This window comes from Pelobates fuscus, chromosome 3 (genome assembly GCF_036172605.1).
Source record: "Pelobates fuscus isolate aPelFus1 chromosome 3, aPelFus1.pri, whole genome shotgun sequence".
In the NCBI taxonomy this organism is placed as follows: Eukaryota; Metazoa; Chordata; class Amphibia; order Anura; family Pelobatidae; genus Pelobates; species Pelobates fuscus.
In genome coordinates this window covers 361,486,428-361,508,399 of record NC_086319.1, presented here as the reverse complement: position 1 = coordinate 361,508,399, position 21,972 = coordinate 361,486,428, and the positions used below count along the sequence as shown (strand labels likewise).

The 21,972-nt window shown below is 40.9% G+C and overlaps 1 protein-coding gene across 1 annotated transcript in view; it reads right to left on the bottom strand.

Annotated features, from left to right (window-relative positions):
* Positions 1–1,767: 1,767 nt before the first annotated feature.
* Positions 1,768–21,972, bottom strand: part of LOC134603375 (long-chain fatty acid transport protein 2-like) — a 43,219-nt gene continuing 23,014 nt past the window's right edge. The window contains exons 7-10 of the mRNA XM_063449267.1: positions 8,593–8,791; positions 7,171–7,268; positions 3,882–4,012; positions 1,768–1,981 (exon numbers count right to left, since the gene is read on the bottom strand). Coding sequence (XP_063305337.1) covers positions 1,805–1,981; positions 3,882–4,012; positions 7,171–7,268; positions 8,593–8,791 — 605 coding nt within the window. The 3' untranslated portion in view covers positions 1,768–1,804. The remainder of the gene's footprint in view (positions 1,982–3,881; positions 4,013–7,170; positions 7,269–8,592; positions 8,792–21,972) is intronic.

Here is a 21,972-nt window from a genome sequence, read left to right as displayed (position 1 = left end):
GTGCAGTTTGGTGATTTGTTGCCCCGGAGTTTTGGTTGGTTAGTCTTGTAAATGGTTGTGAGTTCAGTAATTCTAGTAAGTATGTCATTGTGTTTTTTTTTTTATCTTGTTTCTTTTTGGTTCTAGCTCCCAATTAGATAAGCAATTAGATAAGCTTTGTGAGCTAACCATATTTACTATCGAAGAGTGTGTATTCTTTTTAAAAAAAAGTAACCCTTAAGGGCCGTTTTAAGATTTTCTATTTTGTCTTTATGCAGTAAGATGGTTTCATTCAGGTGCCACAAACCTCGTTTTAGAGTAGAGAAAAAAACTAATACGGGAGCGTGGTCAGACCAGTTATCTAATCAATACTGACTTCCCGTAGGGTGGGTAAACTTTGTCTGTCTAGTAAGCATCTGTCTACGGGTATATGTAGAATGGACCTTTGAATAGTATGTGAAATCTTTTGTTTTGGGATACAGTGAGCAGCACATGTCTAACGTTCAAGTCTATTAAGGAGATTCCGGAACTGGGCACCTATTGTGGACCTACATCTACTAGGCATGAAGTCATCTTGTATTTACTGGTCGTGGTCAAGCACGCAGTTAAAGTTACTGCAAACACAAACCTGGCCATTTGAAGAAGCCCATTTGGTTTTCATTTGGTGCGTATAAATTTACAGTGGTAACCAGTATCTTCTTGAGTAGTCCCACCAGAACGTGGAGCCTCCCTTCCCATCACGATATTCTTTAGTACTCTGAAAAACCCAATCTTTATGGAAGAGGATATATGCTCCTTTAGTTTTGTTAGGGGCATAGGAATGGTACTGTAATGATACTGATGTTACACAGGGTGTGCAATGCAGCAGCCAGATCAGCAAGGTTTTCTGCCATAAGTAGCCACTTGTTACCCAGGTGGTTGAGCCCCTGAGCCTTGAGTGGCCATATGGTATTAAATAGAGATAAGAAACTGGGACAAAAAGATGGTAACGTAGTAAGGCAAGCCGAGGTCAGTGGGAAGGAAATGCAGCAAATGGTCCACATTCAGCAACAGGTTGAACAAACAGGAATAAGCTTGATTGGAGAGTCACAGGAACCACAATAATCTGGCAATGACACAGAGACAAAAAGCGGCTTGTATAGGCCAGACACAGCTGATCAGAGTTGGCACTGATATCATGGCTTGTAGAGTCAAGGTTATTAGAGTTCAGGTAATTTTGCAAAATGCAGGCTCCCAGACTGGTAGCGAAGAGGACCAGCAACATAGAAATCAGAGTTTGAAACCCAACAGAGTCAGTTCCTCACAGGTACGCCTGAGCATATTGTTGGGAGGATAGAGTGGGCTGTGGGAGCCAGGTGATTTTAATGTTATGACTGATCAGCGTATATATAATTGTAATTTTGTCCATTAAAAAAAAGAATACATGAACAGTACAAAGGTGATGATACAAGTCAGTGGGTGCAATTTCAGGCCACTTTAGGCCAGTTTACTATTTAGCCATATAAGTTAAAACTGTCGTGCCCTCTAGCGCCTATGACAAGGGATCTCTGGTGTTGCCAATAAATATAACTGTTACACAATGCCTGTCCCATTCACACTCTGCAGTAGACCTGAGTACTTCAAATCCCAAAGTCTTAGAGGTGGGTAATCATGCTACTAGATACTTCTGTCACTGTTTTATTCACTAATACATTACAAATAAATTGAAAACAAGACTGAGATACATTAACCAAAGCACAATATGCTAAATATTTAATAATTAGAGACTCGTACAGTTCTACTTCAGGGAAAAAATGTGTTATTCAATAAAAAAGTTACATAACTATTAGAGTTTTGATTTTCTATCTGCAATTGCATTGTAACTATTCAGGTCCAGCGGCTTATAACATTTCTCATTTTCATCTAAGACATACAAAGGATCTTTTACAATGAGGGGGTTAAATCCATCCTGTACAAGACCCACTTTGCGTTGCTTGAAACTCCCAGTAACTTCTATTGCGTCCTGTTGGGTAAAGACAAAACACATGGGCCCTTACTAAAACTGCGTTAGACCGTGACCTCAGAAGATATGTAACACATATTAAAGAATATCCATTGTGCCACATACATTAAAGGGATGGGCTAAATACTATAACCAATACAACTCGATTTAGTGGTTATGATGCTATCAGTCTATAGTTGCCATCCTGGATTTTTTATTGGTCAAACCTTTTTGCAGCAGTCTGGAATTTTTTTTGTCAAGGCTTATAACCAGAAAATCACAATAATAATAATAATAATAACCCAGAAATGAATAATCATGCCTCAACCTATACATTTTCACAATGGCAACAGCATATCATACAGAAGGAGTCTAAACATGACAAGTTAAAAACTTTAAGGAATTGTGGAACTCCCCCTATATTATATCATTGATGGGTCTTGTAAGACGTGTATGAAATGGGTAAATTGCAACAAATTCACATATGTAAGAACTATTTCTGTGGCAGGCATACAACAGGAAATAAAACCATATTTCATATAGATATTTCTTTAAATCCAACAAAGGGAGGAGAGGGGATGGCATAAGCAATCGAGACTTCCTGTTGGTACACCTTCCTTTGTACCTCCTTACGGGTTGACTAGGAAATTTAAGAAGGGAATAAAGGTATACAATTTATGGAATGCTAATGAGCCATGTGCTTACCTAGGGAGTCAAATCTAATTTGGGTCAGTGCTAGTTTTTATCAGTGCTCCCACACAGAAGATTCCATTACTGTAACAGCTAAGTGAGTAATCAGGAATTCTGTAAATTACTTGCATGTCATCTATTTTTCTTATGTATTCACGGTGACTGTGTTTTTTCTTTGTTCATCATTAATACTCCTTTATTAAGATCTGCCTTTAGTAAATAATCACATTGCTAGAATAGCCTGATTTAATAGTATTTTCAATTTGTGTAGATATTGTGCTTTGTGGGCTTTTAATCTAATATGTTTGGGGAACCTAAGGCACTCTAGTGTAACCTGCCTTGGTGGTGCAGCTTTTAATATGAGAGTAAAACGTGAGTGTTAATATCATTGGTGAAAGGGTATTTTTTTGTTAAAAATGCAAAAAAACAATATGAACATTATCTTTGGTCGGGGTTTGTGACTAAGTGGCTACTATAAAAGAGTTGACATACCCAATTTTTTAATACCCTGGGTTGTCTACTTTTGCAAATGGTATGATATGATGGTAGGTAATTCTCATTCCTGGGCTGCCATATGGTCGCAAAAGCAACGTAACCAATCTGGCAAATTTCAACGTGTAAAAAATTAAATGGGCAATCCCTATATTTGGCACTGTAACTTTCAAAAACCCCATAAAACCTGTACATGTGAGGTACTGTTTTACTCTTGAGACATTGCTGAACACAAATATAAGTGTTTAGAATGTATAATGGAAATAATATCATCAATGAAAGTGCTGTTTTGGGACAAAAATTCAAAACACAAATATTAATGCTAACTTTGGCCATGGATTGTCACTACTAAAAAGATTTGACATACCCCATTTTGATACCATGGGTTCTTTACTTTTGCAAATGGTATGCCATGATGGGGTTCATTTTCATATTTGGGCTGCCATACCATCTCAAAGGCAAAACAAACTGGCAAATTTCAATGTGTAAAAACTTAAAGAAAATTAAAGCACTCTATTTAACCCTGTAACTTTCCAATACACCTTAAAACCTGTAGATGGGGGTACTGTTGTACTCGTGAGACATTGCTGAACACAAACATGTGTAATGTATTGCAGTAAAATCTAACAGTATTATGACATTCACAGTTAGAAAGTTATTGAGCGACACTCTGAAAAATACATTAAAAAAATACATCTAAGAATGGAATTTGATCAAATTAATTGCATTCCTTCTTTACCTGGAGTCTGACAAAGTGAGGTCTGGCATAATTTGGCAAATATTCTACTACTTTTGCATAGAGCTTTTCGCCATCGAAGTTTTTGCCTTCTTTGAGTTTGATAGAAACCATTCCAATCCTGCCCTCGTGATCTAGAAAATTAACATTGAGCCAATGACACAGGTTAGTAAAATAGTTTTATTCTGCACTATTTCCTAATTCTATTTGACATCAGATACATTTATAAATCTTCAAGTTCAACCCCCCAAAAAAGAAAAAGTTGGACCTGTGGACTTGGTGAAGAAAATAGATATGTTTTTTTTTTCCGTTAGAAATATACCACATTCCTGTATTCCTATATCGGGAGCCTATTTCACTGGCTTTCATGTTTGTGTCATATTATTCACTTGCTACATCCATATTCTGAAACCACTAAGCACATATGTATGTGCAAGAACCAATCCTTAAAGCCATGATATCAGGATGAGCCATGATATCAGGATGAGTGTGATGTCATCAAATATTGTTCATTGAAATTAGAAATGATGGAACCAGGTAAACTATTTTTATTTTATTTTAATTTTTTTCAACAAATTTGAAAGTATGTTCAGTCCATTTGCACAAATAGGACAACTGTGCTATAGGCAGTTCAGAAGAACTTTCAACTGCCAGATTCTATAATGTGAGTGAGTGAAAGGTACTTTCTGCACCGTAATGTTTGCAGTGACAAAAAGTTGTCTTGGTTCTTAAAAAGAGAAAAACAAGTAGCAAGAGAGGTGAGAACAGACAACAACTCAATTAGCCTGCCATTCGGTGGGTCCCCGCTCAGATCTCAAGCTGATTTTAGCTCATCTAATGCCATTACAGAGAGAACATATCTGAAGCATATGAGACTGGTCCCACATGTACGGGCAGTCTAGATCCGAAATGGCAGCAAGTTCCCTCTGCACAAGAGATACAGCAACCCCAGAAGATCGTTTCAACCTTGTAAAGTATCATCAGTGAGGTATAGCCAATAGCCCTCTAGGCACTGTGAGCAAAGAGTCAACATCTGGATTACCCTTTAAACTTAAGGAGAGAAAAACAAGTAGCAAGAGAGGTGAGAACGGACAACAGCCCAAATAGACTGCTCTTCGGGGGGTCCCCGCTCAGACCTCAAGCTGGTTTTGTTCCCTGTTGGTTTGGACACGACCGAACGACTAAACAACAACAACCTCTAAATTAATACTATTACCACTTTTATCCTGGAGTGCTCCCAGTGTCTTCTCTTTATTGAAAATCAGGACTATCTTACCAAAAATAGTGTGGCTTGGATAATTCTTTAAAGTGTTTATTTTTTGGAATTTCACATTTTAGAAAAAAATAATAAAAAATAAAACATTGGGAATATGTTCAATTTGACTGTGAATCTGACATGGACATTTAATATGACTGATGTGGTCTAAAAACTTGGAATTCTCATCTATTCTCACTTAAGCATATAATCCTGTAAATGTTTGGCGTTGATCCAGCCAGATTCCTACAATTTTCTCAAGGAAGACCTTTGAACTATAAGAAAAAGATGATTGCAAAATGTATCATGTTACAAATTCACTTTTAATGGCATTATGTCTAACATACAGGTTCCGAAATCTAAAATTCAGCACGTTCTGGGAAACCTATTTTATTATGTTATATTAGGATTCATCTTTTCAAAAATGACATTAAAGTAGAATTTCAATCTGAAAATGGACAATTCTTTCTAGCGCATTGTATAGATCATGGTTACAAATTCCAATAGGCCATGCACCTACAATCTGCTGGCAGGTTAACAACAGCAAACAGACTGATCCTGCTTTTTTTTTTTTTTTATTCTGGGTGGAGGTGTCTCCACATGGGCTCCCAGCACAGAAGAGGAAGAGGCAGCTGGAGCAGCTGCTGGAGTCTGCGGTGTGACATGCAAGGTAAGAGTGTGAGAGTAGCATGATATCCAATTCCAGAACTCCAGGCACAGCTCAACCTGGCTTCGAAGCTGTCTATCCAGTTCAAGCTTTCCGAACTTGCTTGATTTGGTTGGTTCTCTGATGACGTGGCCATATTTGATTCGCCACTCCATTTCATGTATGGCACAATTAAAGTCTTCCACTGTAGTAAGATGAATGTACCCAGCAGGGACCTGGATAGATCCACCGGTCCAGAGGAGGGTGAGAAGGGGCCTCTGCTAGCCACAAGAGTGCCCAGGTGGACCCAGATGGTGAGGCTGGCTGCTTCTCCTGCAGTGGGAACATACCAGGCCGCTGCGAGCTGGAGGCCACAGCTGTATGATAACTAGAGAAGTGAGATTCAGGGCCCAGGTGCCCTATAGTGTGCCAAACGTTGGCACCAGAATCAAAGAGGTGTGTGGGAGTGTATTTGTGGCCCCCAAATGAGTAATTATTCAGGGTTTGGCAAGAGCTGATTGACCAGTGTGGCGTCCAAGCCCTGCCCCCCAGACTGCTCCTTCTTTATAGGGCAGCAGAATTCTCCTTCCATGAGTTCAGTATTAACCGTAACCCTGACATGTCATCTTAATTTTTCAGCCGGAATAAGTAACCCTTTTTGACTGCTGACACTTGGCATTGCAGGGTTTTTAATTAGGGGTTTACCAATAAGAGTGTTATATGAGGTCAGCCCAGACGCTGACTAAAACCAGCATCATGGATAATCACATTTCATTTCAATAAAAAAAAAAAAAATCTTGCTATTAATATCCAAACCATTTAAAGGACAGCAGTCACCTCAAAACTATTTTTAATATAATAATCCTTTCATCAAATATTGAAAGAAATGTTTTTTTTTTTTATTGAAGTATATGTAAACAGAAGAAAAAAAAACATTGGTACCTATAGTATATGCCAAGACGCTCAAGTCATATACATGCACATCAGGTTAGTCTAGGTGGTCTTAAAATCTTGCCGTTACTAGAGCTCCCTCTGTTGCCAGCAATTTAAATACCCTTCCTCCACCTCCCCACTCCCTCATCCTCCCACCCTTGCCTCTCATCCTCCCACCCTTGCCTTGCCGACCCAGAATGTGCTCATGCATTCCGAGCCGGCAATTGATCCAGTCACAGGCTTCTCTATGAAATTGTGAGAAACCTGTGATTGGACCATGCGCATCAACATTAGCATAACAAGGAAACGTGGAAGGCAGCGACAGGAGCTTTGCCCTGCATTGGATTCCAGGTGAGTTAAAAACCTTTTTTTCAGGGTGTAGAGGAATTTGAGTGGGCGGTCTCTGTGAAATGAACGTTCGAACCAAGAGATGTGGCACTGTCAATCAGAATACTTACAGGGAATGGTAACACCATATACATTAGCTTCTTCAACGAAATCGGTCGTTTCTATTACATCTGCCACCTCTGTTGTAGCTACATTCTCTCCTTTCCACCTGCAAGCGAACACATTGTCTTATAAAAGTTAAAGGAATGATCTAGTCACACACAATGAAGACATGAACCCATCCGACTCAAAAACATCACTAAACTGTGAACTGAAAACTGAAATACAAAGTTCAGGCTAATATAACCTAGTTACTACCGCTAGGATGGAGAAGTATAACATTTATTCTATTTCAGCCTAAATTTAGCAATTTGTCATTTGTCTACCACTGTTTACTGAATAAACTCTATTACCTTTTGTTTTTCTATGAAATAATCAGAAATCTGGTTGTTTAAAACAAAGACGGGGTATAATGTGTAATATTCAATTAATACAGTGTGTAAAATATAATTTTTTAATGTGTTCCATTGCCTTCTTCTTATCACTTGTTTTGATTGATCAAGTGAAAAGGACAGGATTGTTTGACATTTCTAGCAAAATGGATAATCGTATCGTACTAAAATTGTATATAAGTAAGTTGTGTTCATTTTGTCATCTGCTGTTTGCTAGCTTTCACCTCTACAAGTCCAATGCCCATAATTTCTAGTTTATGTATTTATTATGACCCCAACCCAATGTTCTTTTCTAACTTTACTTATCCAATTTTTTTTCACTTAAAATTCATGTGATTTATTTTCACTTAATCTCTCCTTGCTTCCTGTACGCAATCTCTTTCTAATCCTGCTATTGCCTAGCAATCTCTGACCCCTTTGTCTTTCACATGCATTTTTCATATAACATTTCCGAATTACGAATGTAAAGGAAACTATTTACTAACAGTCAACTGCATATCCATACATTTATTGTCCCATCCCCAGTGAAGACATGGAAAGTTTCCGCGATCAGTAGACACTGGAGTATGGACACACACTTCCTCTTTAACATTAAGGTATTAATCTTGTATCTCATTGCTTCTCTTTACTTACATGGTTACTTTGTATCTTTACTTTAGCACTTGGCATGGTACCTCAATCAGTCTTATATGAGCATCTAGAAGGAACCTGTGACCTGCACCTAGATGTTCATGTACGCACCATCTCTTTCTCCACCTCTTTCATTTCTTTCTGGCTGTTGAAACTTTTTACATTTGAAAAATATCCCAGGAGGGAGTCAGACATTGATTCATTTATACAGTATGCAATGTTATTATGTATTCAATAAACATTGTTTGTTTGTTCTCCTTTGTCCATTAAATAATGTCGTTCAAGCATGACTGTATTGCAGGCCGGTGTTTGGTTACACCATGGTGCTTACTGTGTGCCGCCCATGACAAATTTGTATAAGTATATGTAATAATTAGTGATATATATAATTTTAGTGTAGTTATATCTCACCGAAAAGTGTCTCCCACACGATCATGAAAATAAAGAAAACCATCTTTGTCCTCCATCAGCAAATCTCCACTGTTGAAATACAGGTCTCCTTTTTGGAACACATCTTTCAGTTTCTTCTTCTCTGTCTGAGACATATCTCCGGCGTACCCAATGAATGGAGCTTGTTCAGTGATTTTACCAATGAGAAGACCAGCCTTTCCTGTAACAAAGTAGAGCCATAGAGTCTGAATGTGCAATACTGGTACACACTACTTTTACCAATATTCTTTATCCCCTGACAACGTTACTAGAAGCCACTAGAACCTTGCTTAAAGGACTTCCTTTTGAGTACTACTTCCCCGGCTCAGAGTTCAACTTCTTACCACTATTGGGTCACTACTGCTTTATGCTACCATATTAATTGTGCTTTGATTGGGGTATTTTTACTGGGTACTTTTCTATAACGTTCTTGCACACAAACTGTTTTTCTAAACCAAATCCTTTTTGTCATATTGGGTTGCAGTTTATATTGTTTATGTTAACGTTCTCTACTTGGTATGTATATTATGTCTTACATCTGGCAAAGTCTGTCCCATTGCAAACAATTGAAGAAAAAAGAAGGTGCTGCCTCTCCACAACGGGTGCTGGTGCTACTCACAAGGAGAATAACCCTGAACACAGTATAGCCGATAATTGTCAAATTATAATCCAGCATGTAGCGAGATCAGAAATAAAGAGAGAGGGAATTAAAGTAATTGGAAAATTAATCTTTATTGTATTTTTAATGACAAAAAATATAAAACTAAAATAAACCAAAACGTGAATCATTCCATTCCCATTAGTTAAAAACAATAGTAGCTCGGCTCTAATAATGTGCCGCTTTATGACTCCTACAGCAGACAATCCTTGAAACAATGCAGCAAACCAATCAACAGCTAATTAATATCTCTCATTGAATGCTAAAAAGAAGGAATACTGCATCAGTTATGGTGAATTGCAATACTGCTGCCTTGGTGAAATCTTTGCATATATAAAAGTTATAACTACTTCAGTCAACACCACATCAGGCAGATATGCAAACAGGGTTCTAAGGAAAGTATAACAGTCAGAAATTCTCCGACTAGGCTAATCATCTATTAGGTCATTCAAATTTGGTTTTCCCAAAATTATCTAACTCGTGGAAGATATGGGAGTTAACTGTGTATGCGCAGTAATATGCTGCCATGCGCCAAGCAGTTTCTCTTCATGGAGATACTCTAACTCAATGCATTTCTATGGGGAGTGTTCAGTATCTCCATGCAGTGTTTGGAGATGCTGAAAGTAGGTGTTGTAAACATTGTAGGACCTAACCCAGGAAGTTACTGTCAGCTACTAGAGGTGTTACTAGACAGCAATGTAAACACAGTTTTTTTTCCTCTGAAAGGGTATGTTAAGCTTGAAAGCATACGTTATAGACACCAAAACCACTACATTAACCTGTAGTTGTTCTGGGTACAGAGTGTCCCTTTAAAACTTTGTACAGTTTCAGTCTAACCATTTAAGAATACTGATTTTGATACTGAGATGTTGTACTTTTCATTCTGTATTGGCAGCTTAATTCTCAAGGAAATACTATTGAATACAATAATTGAACAATTATAACACATTGTGCTTTATGTGTCTTGCTTAAAATGTTTACAGGGTAATTCTGAGAAACTATCTTGGTTATACTTAAATAAATTTTGTGTACCGTATTTATGAAGTTATAGATATACTTTGTACTTTTGTAGTTTAATAAAAGAAACAGAACAATGTCAATGTCTGAGCAAAAAGGCATCATTGGGTTCTACTCCGGTTTCCTTTTCACTGGTTGCTACAGCTCCAACCTAGCCTCCTGTTGGCATGGCTCCACTGCTCCAGTTGACTTCTGCGCCGTCCTGTGAGTCTGGTTCTGTGGTGGAGGATGGGCGGGCGGGGGGCTGGGAGTGCTCTGACAGGGTGCTTCAGCCTGATTGGGTTTCTCTAGTGGGTTGTCTACGAGGTTTCTAGGATCAGTGGGAGCGTAGCTTGGTGGGATCTCTGCTCTCCTCTTCCTTGAACATGCAGGTTCGGCTGGGATGTATTGGAAATCAACAATACTGAGGGATATGTTGGAAGAGAAATGCATCTCGGGAACTGTAGTTCCAAAAGCAAACCGGAAGTGACGCGACGCTAAGTGAGCGTCATGAAGAACTACTGGAAGATCTGGATTGGATAATTAGAAGAAAGGCGGGCACTACGAATGCTATAAAAACCGTACAAAGTACAATTGAGATTATGCTAACTGAGGTAGCCAAAAAACAAGGCGAAATGTGTCTTGGCGTGAAGAGGATTACTTTATTCATATTGTATATTTTCTAATGGTATATTTTATGTTTTATTTGAATATAACTTTAATAAAGGCATCGTTTACCTCTACCTGCATCTTTTACCTGGTTCCAGTAACGGTAGTGTCACCCTGTAAATTGACACATAGCCAGCATACTTAGAGCCAGTTACCAAAGGCTCTATAAAATGTGAGCACCTATCCTTTATATTTTGGGTAATTTCACCATATAATTGGAAGTTCTACACCTAGAGATTTTCTATTTGTTTTCCCTTCTATATATATCGTGGAGAGGAACAGAGAGAAACCAAGTTTTAAGAGGGGTACTGTTTGTCTACCTTAAAGACACGGAAGAGCTTGAGTTTAGAGCCTAAATCCATAGAAAAGGCTCTTAAAAATGTGAGTTTATTTCCACTCACTGTACAAAACAAATATAAATGGTATGACTAGATAGTGACACAAGTGGATTGCTCTAAAACACCCGTGTAGGATCCCCTATACCAACACTGGAAAATACATACAAAATAAGCACAATGGATGGAGCAATACTAGTCCTCTCTTCTCAATTGGAATTCTGTGGAGACAGAGGGGTACACACACTAGTGCAGACGGCTATAAACAGTAACAATATAGGCAGTAGATGGAAACACTCACAGATTTTAGAGCCAATTGGGCCTGGCTCTGGTATCAAAGGCTTCAGGATCTTTTTGGGGGTGATCCAAATCCCTCTGTGGGTGTTCTGGATTTTCAAGGATGTTCCACCATAAGCAGCAAGGGATTCAATTTGATTAAAAGTAAATTATCATTTATAGGTACATTTTAAATAAAATATAAATAGGAAAGGTAAGTATAAAATAATAGCCAAAACGCGTTTCGCCTCTCTGGCTTCTTCAGTTGGCTGTATGTTAGTCTCTGTGTCCCTGTGTGTCTTTAAACGCTGGTTTCGCGGTCTTTTTTCAAATTGTGGAACGCACCATGCGTTTCATCTGCCGATCGCTGGTTACTTCCTGGTTCCCGGCATGTGATCGATCACGTGGGGTGGTCACTTGTTGTGTGGAACGCACCATGCGTTCCACTACCCGAACGGTGTTCACTTCCTGGTTCCGATCGTGTGCAGCATCACGTGGGAGGTGTTCCATCGTGAATGGAACGCAATATGCGTTTCACATAGGAGGACAGCTTTCTTCTTTGATACTAATGCCCTCTCAAGTTCATTCTTAGATAGTTATGTTGCTGGCACATTTCTATATATTTACAAACACAGATGGCAATAAAACTAAGAGCAAAGTAGAACAAATCTATTGCTAAACAACTATAAAGATGACACAATATATATAACTAAAATATATATGACTAAAAGAATAACAATGCAAATTCTTAAAATGACCAAGTATTTAAAGTGACAGTACTTAAAGTGACAATGTTTGGTTCTAGACATAACTCGATATATTCAGATACATATTTTAGTATGGAATATAATGGATCAGAAAAGACTGAGCTTAAAAACAAATAACAAGCAAGGGGAAAGAGAAGAAAGGTATGTTACTTGACAGTTTATTAACATAAACAATATATTTCTCAACCCTGTTTCTTCATGGCTATTTAAAGTAGCAGGTGCGATTACTCTCGAAGGAGATTTTACCAATAAGTACCTTAATGATTGTGTACTTAAAGTGCCAGTGCTCTTGTGGTTCTATAAAAAAGATAATAAAACATCTATATTAAACTTATATATTGTAAAAAGGGGGGACTACAAAAAGTGACATAATTCGAAATCTTGATTAAGACCGTGTGGGATAAGTGTCCTAAAATTATAAATATATTGCATCTCTTCTTCTCCTATTTTTCTATTAAAATCTCCTCCCATCCAGTCTTTTTGTACTAGTTTAAAGGCGCAGAAGAACACATTTTTTGGATCGCTATTATGGTCTATCTTAAAATAATTCCATACACTATGTGTCTCCAAACCCTTTTTGATGTTTCTTACGTGCTCTGCAATTCTGACGTGTAGGCATCTAATTGTTCTGCCTACATACATCAGGCCACACAGGCATCTAAGAATATAAATAACATTTTTCGAAAAACATGTTAATAAATTATTAATCGTACATTTTTTATCTTTTTGATAGTGGAAGAAAGTGATATGCCTTTTACTTTGATTAGTCCCTCTACAGGCTAGACAGGATCCACAACCATAAAAACCTTTGTTTTTATTTAAAAAGTGTTCTGTATTTTTATCTTTAAAACTACTTTTAAAACCACCATTTGTTTTAGATTTTTACATCCTCTATACACTATCATCGGTTTGGAAGGTAAAATCTGTTTTAAAATGGGGTCTTCTTGTAGAATTGGCCAGTATTTTTTAACAATATTTCTTATTTTGGCATTGTTTCCACTATGATTGCATATAAAGGGAAGTTTTATATTATTCTCTGCATAATTTTTCTTTTTTGTGTTTCCTTTTGGTTTAATAAGTTCCTGTCTTCTAATTTTTCTAACTTCTTCCATGCATGTCATTAATTCAATTTCACTGTAACCTTTTTCTGTAAATTGCTTTTTAATTTTTTCCGCTTGTAATATGTAATCTTTCTCTTGCGTGCAATTCCTTCTGATTCTTAGGAATTGACTTTTTGGGGCGTTGGACAACCACGGTGTATAGTGACAGCTCTTTTTTTCGATGTAGCTATTAGCGTCTACATCTTTAAAATAATATTTCCACTCACTGGCTAAGAAATTCAAACAATACTTTACCATTTCTTGTCTCTTTCTATTTTTCATGTATACCCCCCTAAAACATTCTTAAAGGGGTAAGTGTTTATGTACCTATTTTTGTGTTATACACCTTTAAATACACTTTTATTAGCGCCGCACTCCAGCTGGGAGTTTGGAAGGTGGCAACACCAACCAGACTCTAAGTTTTGCGTTCTTTTTGGTGATTGATATTGTGGTGGGATTTTGGGAGTACCCACAAAGTGTATCCAGCAGCTTAACTAAAATACAAACTAAAGAATTTAAAGCGCTCTTTTTAGCCACACTGTTTTGTGTTCCATATATTCTTTCTTTATTATATTTACTTTATAAGACTAGATCATTGTGCAGATCTAGAATCTAATACACTTAAAAATCTACATGGCAACACTGTTATTTATATAGGAAATAAGGCATTATCTGTTCTTTAACACATTTTATTGGGTTCTACTCTTACCTTTATAAGATATTCAAGGTGCTTTATTCCCTTTTATCTCCTCAGGAATCATTTAAAGTCTATAGAAATTTGTGACTTTAGTGATAAGATAACAGATTGCCCCAAAGGACCAGCGTTCAATCACAGGTAATGCAGCACTTCTTGACAATATAAGAGATATTTATTATGCAATATAGATTCCCTTTTTATAAATAAGTTTTAAGGGTCTTCAGATTGAAGAGAAGCCATCATCTGTCACGGTTCTCACCGCAACAGCCAGCCAGACGTGGTCGTCCCAGAAGTGCCCAACAGGGGATTTGAACTTTGCAGTCCTGGTCCTGCCACAGCAGCTTTGTTTATTTTCAAGCTATTCCAGTTCTGTTCTTCCTGGCTTGTCTGCAGCAGTGGGGGCTGGTCCTTGACAATAGCTGTGCTTCACCTGAACCTGATCAGTTATCAGCAGGGTATATAAACTCAGCCTCGCCCTGTGAACTGGGTCAAGTCTTTGATCCTGTTGTTTGTGTTCCGTACCAGTGTTCCTGTCTATTGTTACTCTGCTTCATATTGACCCCGGCTTCTGCAGGGCCGGACTGGCCCACCGGGATACTGGGAAATTTCCCGGTGGGCCGCGGGTCCTGGAGGCTGCTCTGGCAATATGTGCCACCGGGTGGCCGGTCCGGTGGCACACACTTTGAGGGGGCCGGCCGGCAGGCGGCCGCATTGCACGCTGCAGCCTCACCGGTCCGGCGGCACACCTAATGCTGAGGGCTGAGGGAGGAGCATGTCTCTCTACCATGCTCCCTCGCGGTTCCCACAATCCCCAGCAGCATCCGTGCTGGGGATTGTGGGAACCGCGAGGGAGCATGGTAGAGATATGCTCCCTCCCCCTTCAGCCCTCAGCATTAACAGTGCTGCCGGACCGGCGAGGCTGCAGCGTGCAATGCGGCCGGCCCCCTGACTCCTCTCAGGTGGGTGGGGGGGATGGAAGTGGGGGGGGGATGGAAGTGGGGGACTGGTGGGGGGAGTGGGGGAGGGATGGAAGTGGGGGGGTGGAAGTGGGGGGGATGGAAGTGGGGGGATGGAAGTGGGGGGGGGGATGGAAGGGGGGGTGGAAGTGGGGGGGGGATGGAAGTGGGGGGGGAGATGGAAGTGGGGGGGTGAAGAGAGAGACAGAGGTGGGGGGGATGAAGAGAGAGACAGAGGTGGGGGGGATGAAGAGAGAGACAGAGGTGGGGGGGGATGAAGAGAGAGACAGAGGGGGGATGAAGAGAGAGACAGGGGGGGATGAAGAGAGAGACAGAGGGGGGGATGAAGATAGAGACAGAGGGGGGGATGAAAAGAGAGACAGAGGGGGGGATGAAGAGAGAGACAGAGGAGGGGGATGAAGAGAGAGACAGAGGAGGGGGATGAAGAGAGAAACAGAGGGGGGATGAAGATAGAGACAGAGGGGGGATGAAAAGAGAGACAGAGGGGGGGATGAAGAGAGAGACAGAGGAGGGGGATGAAGAGAGAGACAGAGGAGGGGGATGAAGAGAGAGACAGAGGGGGGATGAAGAGAGAGACAGAGGGGGGGTGAAGAGAGAGACAGAGGGGGGGTGAAGAGAGAGAGAGGGGGGTGAAGAGAGAGAGGGGGTGAAGAGAGACAGAGGGGGGTGAAGAGAGAGAGAGACAGAGGGGGGTGAAGAGAGAGAGAGAGAGACAGAGGGGGGTGAAGAGAGAGAGAGACAGAGGGGGGTGAAGAGAGAGAGAGAGACAGAGGGGGGTGAAGAGAGAGAGAGAGACAGAGGGGGTGAAGAGAGAGAGAGAGACAGAGGGGGGTGAAGAGAGAGAGAGAGACAGAGGGGGGTGAAGAGAGAGACAGAGGGGGGATGAAGAGAGAGACAGAGGGGGGTGAAGAGAGAGACAGAGGGGGGGTGAAGAGAGAGAGAGACAGAGGGGGGGTGAAGAGAGAGAGAGACAGAGGGGGGGTGAATAGAGAGAGAGACAGAGGGGGGAGAGTGCCACAGGGAGAGGGGGAGAGTGAGACAGAGGGGGGTGAAGAGAGAGAGAGACAGAGGGGGTGAAGAGAGAGAGAGAGACAGAGGGGGGTGAAGAGAGAGAGAGAGACAGAGGGGGGTGAAGAGAGAGACAGAGGGGGGATGAAGAGAGAGACAGAGGGGGGTGAAGAGAGAGACAGAGGGGGGGTGAAGAGAGAGAGAGACAGAGGGGGGTGAAGAGAGAGAGAGAGACAGAGGGGGGTGAAGAGAGAGAGAGAGACAGAGGGGGTGAAGAGAGAGAGAGAGACAGAGGGGGGTGAAGAGAGAGAGAGAGACAGAGGGGGGTGAAGAGAGAGACAGAGGGGGGTGAAGAGAGAGACAGAGGGGGGGTGAAGAGAGAGACAGAGGGGGGTGAAGAGAGAGACAGAGGGGGGGTGAAGAGAGAGAGAGACAGAGGGGGGGTGAATAGAGAGAGAGACAGAGGGGGGAGAGTGCCACAGGGAGAGGGGGGAGAGTGAGCCACAAGGGGGGAGAGAGGGGCGAATAGAGAGAGACAGAGGGGGAGGGAGAGTGCCACAGGGAAAGGAGGGATAAAGAGACAGAGGGGGGAGAGTGAGACACAAGGGGAGAAAGAGGGGCGAATAGAGAGAGACAGAGGGGGAGGGAGAGTGCCACAGGGAAAGGAGGGAGAAAGAGACAGAGGGGGGAGAGTGAGACACAAGGGGAGAAAGAGGCGTAAATAGAGAGAGACAGAGGGGGAGGGAGAGTGCCACAGGGAAAGGAGGGAGAAAGAGACAGAGGGGGGAGAGTGAGACACACGGGGAGAAAGAGGGGTGAATAGAGAGAGACAGTGCCACAGGGAAAGGGGGGAGAAAGAGACAGAGGGGGGAGAGTGAGACACAAGGGGAGAAAGAGGCGTAAATAGAGAGAGACAGAGGGGGAGGGAGAGTGCCACAGGGAAAGGAGGGAGAAAGAGACAGAGGGGGGAGAGTGAGACACACGGGGAGAAAGAGGGGTGAATAGAGAGAGACAGTGCCACAGGGAAAGAGGGAGAGTGAGACACAAGGGGAGAAAGAGGGATGAATAGACAGAGACAGAGGGGGAGGGAGAGTGCCACAGGGAAACTCTAGCCCTGGAGCTACGGGCTAGAGTTCACTCTCACCACTGCGACCACCAGGGATTCCTGGTGGTCCAAGTGGTGAGAGTGAACTCTAGCCCCATACAAACACTGCCCACACACACCATACACATTCACACACTGCCCCCCCATACACACACACAGACCCCCATACACACATTCCCCTACACACACAGCCACCCTACACACTGAACCTTTCACACACATTGCACCCCTCACACATTGCACCACTGCTCCTATACCCTACTACAGCCCCATATCCCAGCAGACCCCAGGTAAGTTGTCAAACTGTACTTAAACGGTTTGACTACTTACTCTGGGAGCGGGTCCCGGCACTCTTGGCACCATACCCACTACACAGAGCAGTAGTGGTTATTGTGCATGGATTATTTCTTTAAATAATCTATAGGTGCCCCTCCTGAGATCAGGCTCTGGATCCGCCACTGATTTATATTATATATATATATATATATATATGTATATATATATAATTATGCCTATTATATTTACACATATATTAATGTACATTTATATATGCATAATACACTAAGAAATGTCATTGATATGTACAATATGTAATAAGCAGATATTGGCCCAGTCTTGTTGCTAGGTGCATAATCCAGCACAATAACATATTTAAAGTGAAGAGTGCACCCACAGGACCTCAAAATAAACAAGATAACGTCATTTTTTACAGTTGTGCCCTACATACATTCACCATTTCAGTCCCATTACCAAGCGTTCCTTAATATGTCATGGTAGTTGGACTGAAACATTGGTTATATGCAAAGGCACGTCTGCTTAAAATAAATCTGCACTCTTTTTTTTAAGCCTATATGTGCTTTTTTTCACGTTGGAGTAATAATTTTAATTTTAAGTTATCTTTTCTAACTCTGTATCTGCACACTATGCTGGCGTGACGCATTATGGGGCTGGTAAATAATTTTTTTCCAGGGCTGCTTTTAATTCCCAGTCCGGCCCTGGGCTTCTGACATCGTTTACTCTGACCTCTGGCATGCCTTGACTTCGGCTACTCCTCGTTGTTCCTGTCCTCTGGCATCCTTTGACCTCGGCTATCCCTGCAGTTTGAGTCCTTGCCTGCACTGCGACTTGGAACTTCCTTCTGCACAGCCCCCATGCACAGACCCACAGGCCAGGTGAATTCTTACCTGAACACCTTGGCCTGTGGCTATTTGCAAGGGTGAGCAACATATCTGCGCTACAGACTCCCAACCCAGGTAAGACCCTGACATCATCATGTTCAAGATATTCTCTAAGTTGGCTTTGTTCTCAGTTGGGTTACTCAGGCCTTACATTTAAAATTCACTTTGACGTCCCACCTTCGTGAATAAACCTGTATGTATTTTGAGAACACAACAAATAGAGTGCTAATTATTGACATCTATAGGTGTACTGGATCATTTCTTTATTTTCAACTAATTCCTGGTTGGCTTTTTTTTTTTCTTGAACAGGATCGAGTGAAGAGAATTGGTTTTGTGCCAATCTTGTTGTTTGTCTTACTGACAGTGGCCTTCTCTAGATTTATTTTTAACTAACATTTGACGTAGCTTTATTTATTTAGTAATTTTTGGCAATCAGTTTTTATTGAGGAAAGTTTAGCATTAGGTTACACATTAGTGACAAAGATAATGAGTGATATCAAGAGTCACGAAGAGAAACACAGACATTACACATCAATATAGCAACAACATGCAACAACACTTGTAAGTGTCTCTAGCTCCTATTTTTTCCTTTGGTAAGAATGTTTTCTTATGTATGCATCTACTAAAAGAACCAAAATTAACATGCTCGTTCTGTACACTGCGAAAAAGATAACTGAAAAATAAAGTAAACACAAGGTGAACATAACCGAATACTGCTATTCAGAATATCTGAAAGGGTCTGGGCTTGTTATGGCCCGGAATCTTTGTCTACTCAAACAATTGGTATGGTTCAGTGCTTATTCTAGCTTGCTAGGCAGGAGAATATTCCTCTTATATGAGGAAGCCCTATAACCCGGGAGAACAGGGGGGAGGATAATGGCCATTGTATAACAGTGGGGTAGTATGGGCATCCATTTACATTAAAATGCAAGTAGCAATGCAAGCATGGAATTACATGTGGCAGACCAAACCCCCCATGAGAAACAAACACAATATTTGAAACAAAATTAGCATTGCAATCATCTGGAAAACAATAGAAAATAGCAGGGTAATGATGAGGAGCATGAACAGGTACAGTTGCCCTCACGTCAATGTCAGCCTGGTGCAGATGGGCCAGAAGAGGTGAAAACAGCATCATTAGCCACGTTCCATTAATGGTTGGGCCTGGTGGAAATGCGAGAGGTAGTAGAGACATCAAGCCTCTGTGACGGAAGGAACCTATCTGCATCCGACATGAAGGTCATCTGAACATGGTGACCATTTTTCTCAGCTATCTTAGAAGCTCGCAGTTGCGAGGTCACCCCTCTCAGAGATGCTTGCCAATTGGAAGACAAATTAAATAGTGCTAATGCTAACTGAGCTAAAGTGTATTTTAATAATCAGTTGCAAGAGTATTGTGAATATACACTGAGCAAAATTATAAATGCAACACTTTTGTTTTTGCCCCCATTTTTCATGAGCTGAACTCAAACATCCATTTCCTATGTAGACAAAAGGCCTATTTCTATCAAATATTGTTCACAAATCTGTCTAAATCTGTGTTAGTGAGCACGTCTTCTTTGCCGAGATAATCCATCCACCCAGGGCCAGATTAAGAGCCCAGTGGGCCTGGTGCTGACAATTATGAGGGGCCTCAGTACAGAATCATATCGACCAAAAACACTAAAACAGTCATACCTCTCAAGCATTGTGTATCTGGGGGAGATGTTGCCGGAGTGTCCAGTGAAGCAGCTAGTCAATGGGCGGTGTAAAATGGTGGGCCACTGACACGGATCATGTAACCAGAACTCCCAAAAGGGATGAACATGCCCAAAAAGGAGGCGTGTCTGCCCAAAGAATTGAAAGGCTAGCCTGGCATGAATGCATGTCAGGTTGCCTGCCAATCATGCATGCTGGCCAACAGCATCCTGAACTTGGCATAAATGCGTCTAATGATGCACTCGCTCACAGTACAAAAGAAATCAAATGCGTTTCAATTCAAGTCATTCTTCAAAGAAATTAACTAGCTGTTTGGAAATGTAAGTAAAAAACTGAAAATCTGGAACAATTGCACAAAATCCTGGAGCAAACACAGACTATCTCTTAACAATAAAAGTACAGATTGTGTGTTTTTAAGGCGCTTACAGTTAGTAATAAATGAACAATGATAGCAGCTACCACTGAAAATAGGGACTCTCAACCCTATAAGTTAATACAAAGAACCAAGTGTACACTCAGTGTAGGAGATTAATAATAAAAACCACCACTGGTGTGCATGTGGAGCGCTTACAATTTAACTAACTCACCCATATGGGTTAACATACACATGTATGAGGAACGTATTTCGTAACAGTGTATCTGTAACAGATATAAATGCAAAATGGTGCAAGCAACGTTTTTAATAGATGCAGTGAGAAAATGTTCTATATAGTCCCACTCACATGTAGCAGAGCCCTATAGGATAGGCTCAGATCTCAGCAGCCTGCGTGTACTTATGGTGACACAGTACCCAATCAATCCTTTAGGCGTCAGAAGATCCTTATGCATACATGAGAAAGAAAAAAACAAGGGGAAGAGGAGAACCCTTCGTGTAGACAGTCTCAATATATAATGCCTAATAGCAAAAAAAAATGGCTTCTCACCTGATAAGGAGCCCTATAGCTGGCTCCTGGTGTATAAGTGTATGTGCCTTTAAGGAGGCTACCACCCTTCTTTCAGCAGCAACAATGGAAGATGGATTCCAAATTAAAACAGAATTTATTGAATAAGTAGTAAAAACTTACAAATTAAATATAAACAAAATAATATAAATATAATAAAAAGTATATATATAATAAATAAAATCTTCAATCCTCCAGCCGAGACGCGTTTCGCTGTGCTCAGACAGCTTTCTCGATCGCTAGTATGTTTGCTGCTGTTCTTCATTTAAATATCATGTTCTTCCTCCTGTATGGTCCTCCAATTAATCCCTCCTCCAATCAGCTGTCCTTCTTTAATGAACAGCTGTGCTCCGCTAGTGATGAAAGTGCTCCGTTCTCGGAGCCAACTCACGTAACATAGAGCGTCACGTATCGCATCACAAATTGGGCGTGTTCTCAAGTTAAGGCTTACAGTGCCGTTTCGTCCATTTTAAAGTTGGGCAAATGCCCTTTCTTTGACAAAGCAGTGTACAGACAGGGAATTAAAAGGAGAAAGAGAAATAATATTATTGAATGTTCTTCACAGACTCATTTATAGACTATATATATCCCAAAATAGAAGCCATCTATTATTCTTTATTTAAAGTGCCACTGCATGCACACAAAAATGAGTGAAAAAAAGGAAAAAGGGAAATATACTCCTCTAGGCAGATACAGAATATTAGTAAGTGGATCTCTATTATGTTAGCAACCAAGTTGTCCATGTGGACTTGCATATGTAGGACGGACTAAAAGAAACTTGAATATCAGAACATATTAGGAATATCAGGAATAGTTTCGAAAAACATAGTGTCTCCCTACATTTTAAAAATAAACATAATAGTGACCCTACTTTGTTGGAATTCCATGCGATTCAGAGGATATCACCTGATTGGAGGGGAGGGGTGTGGGGAGGGGGGGGGGGGGGGTGAGGGGGAG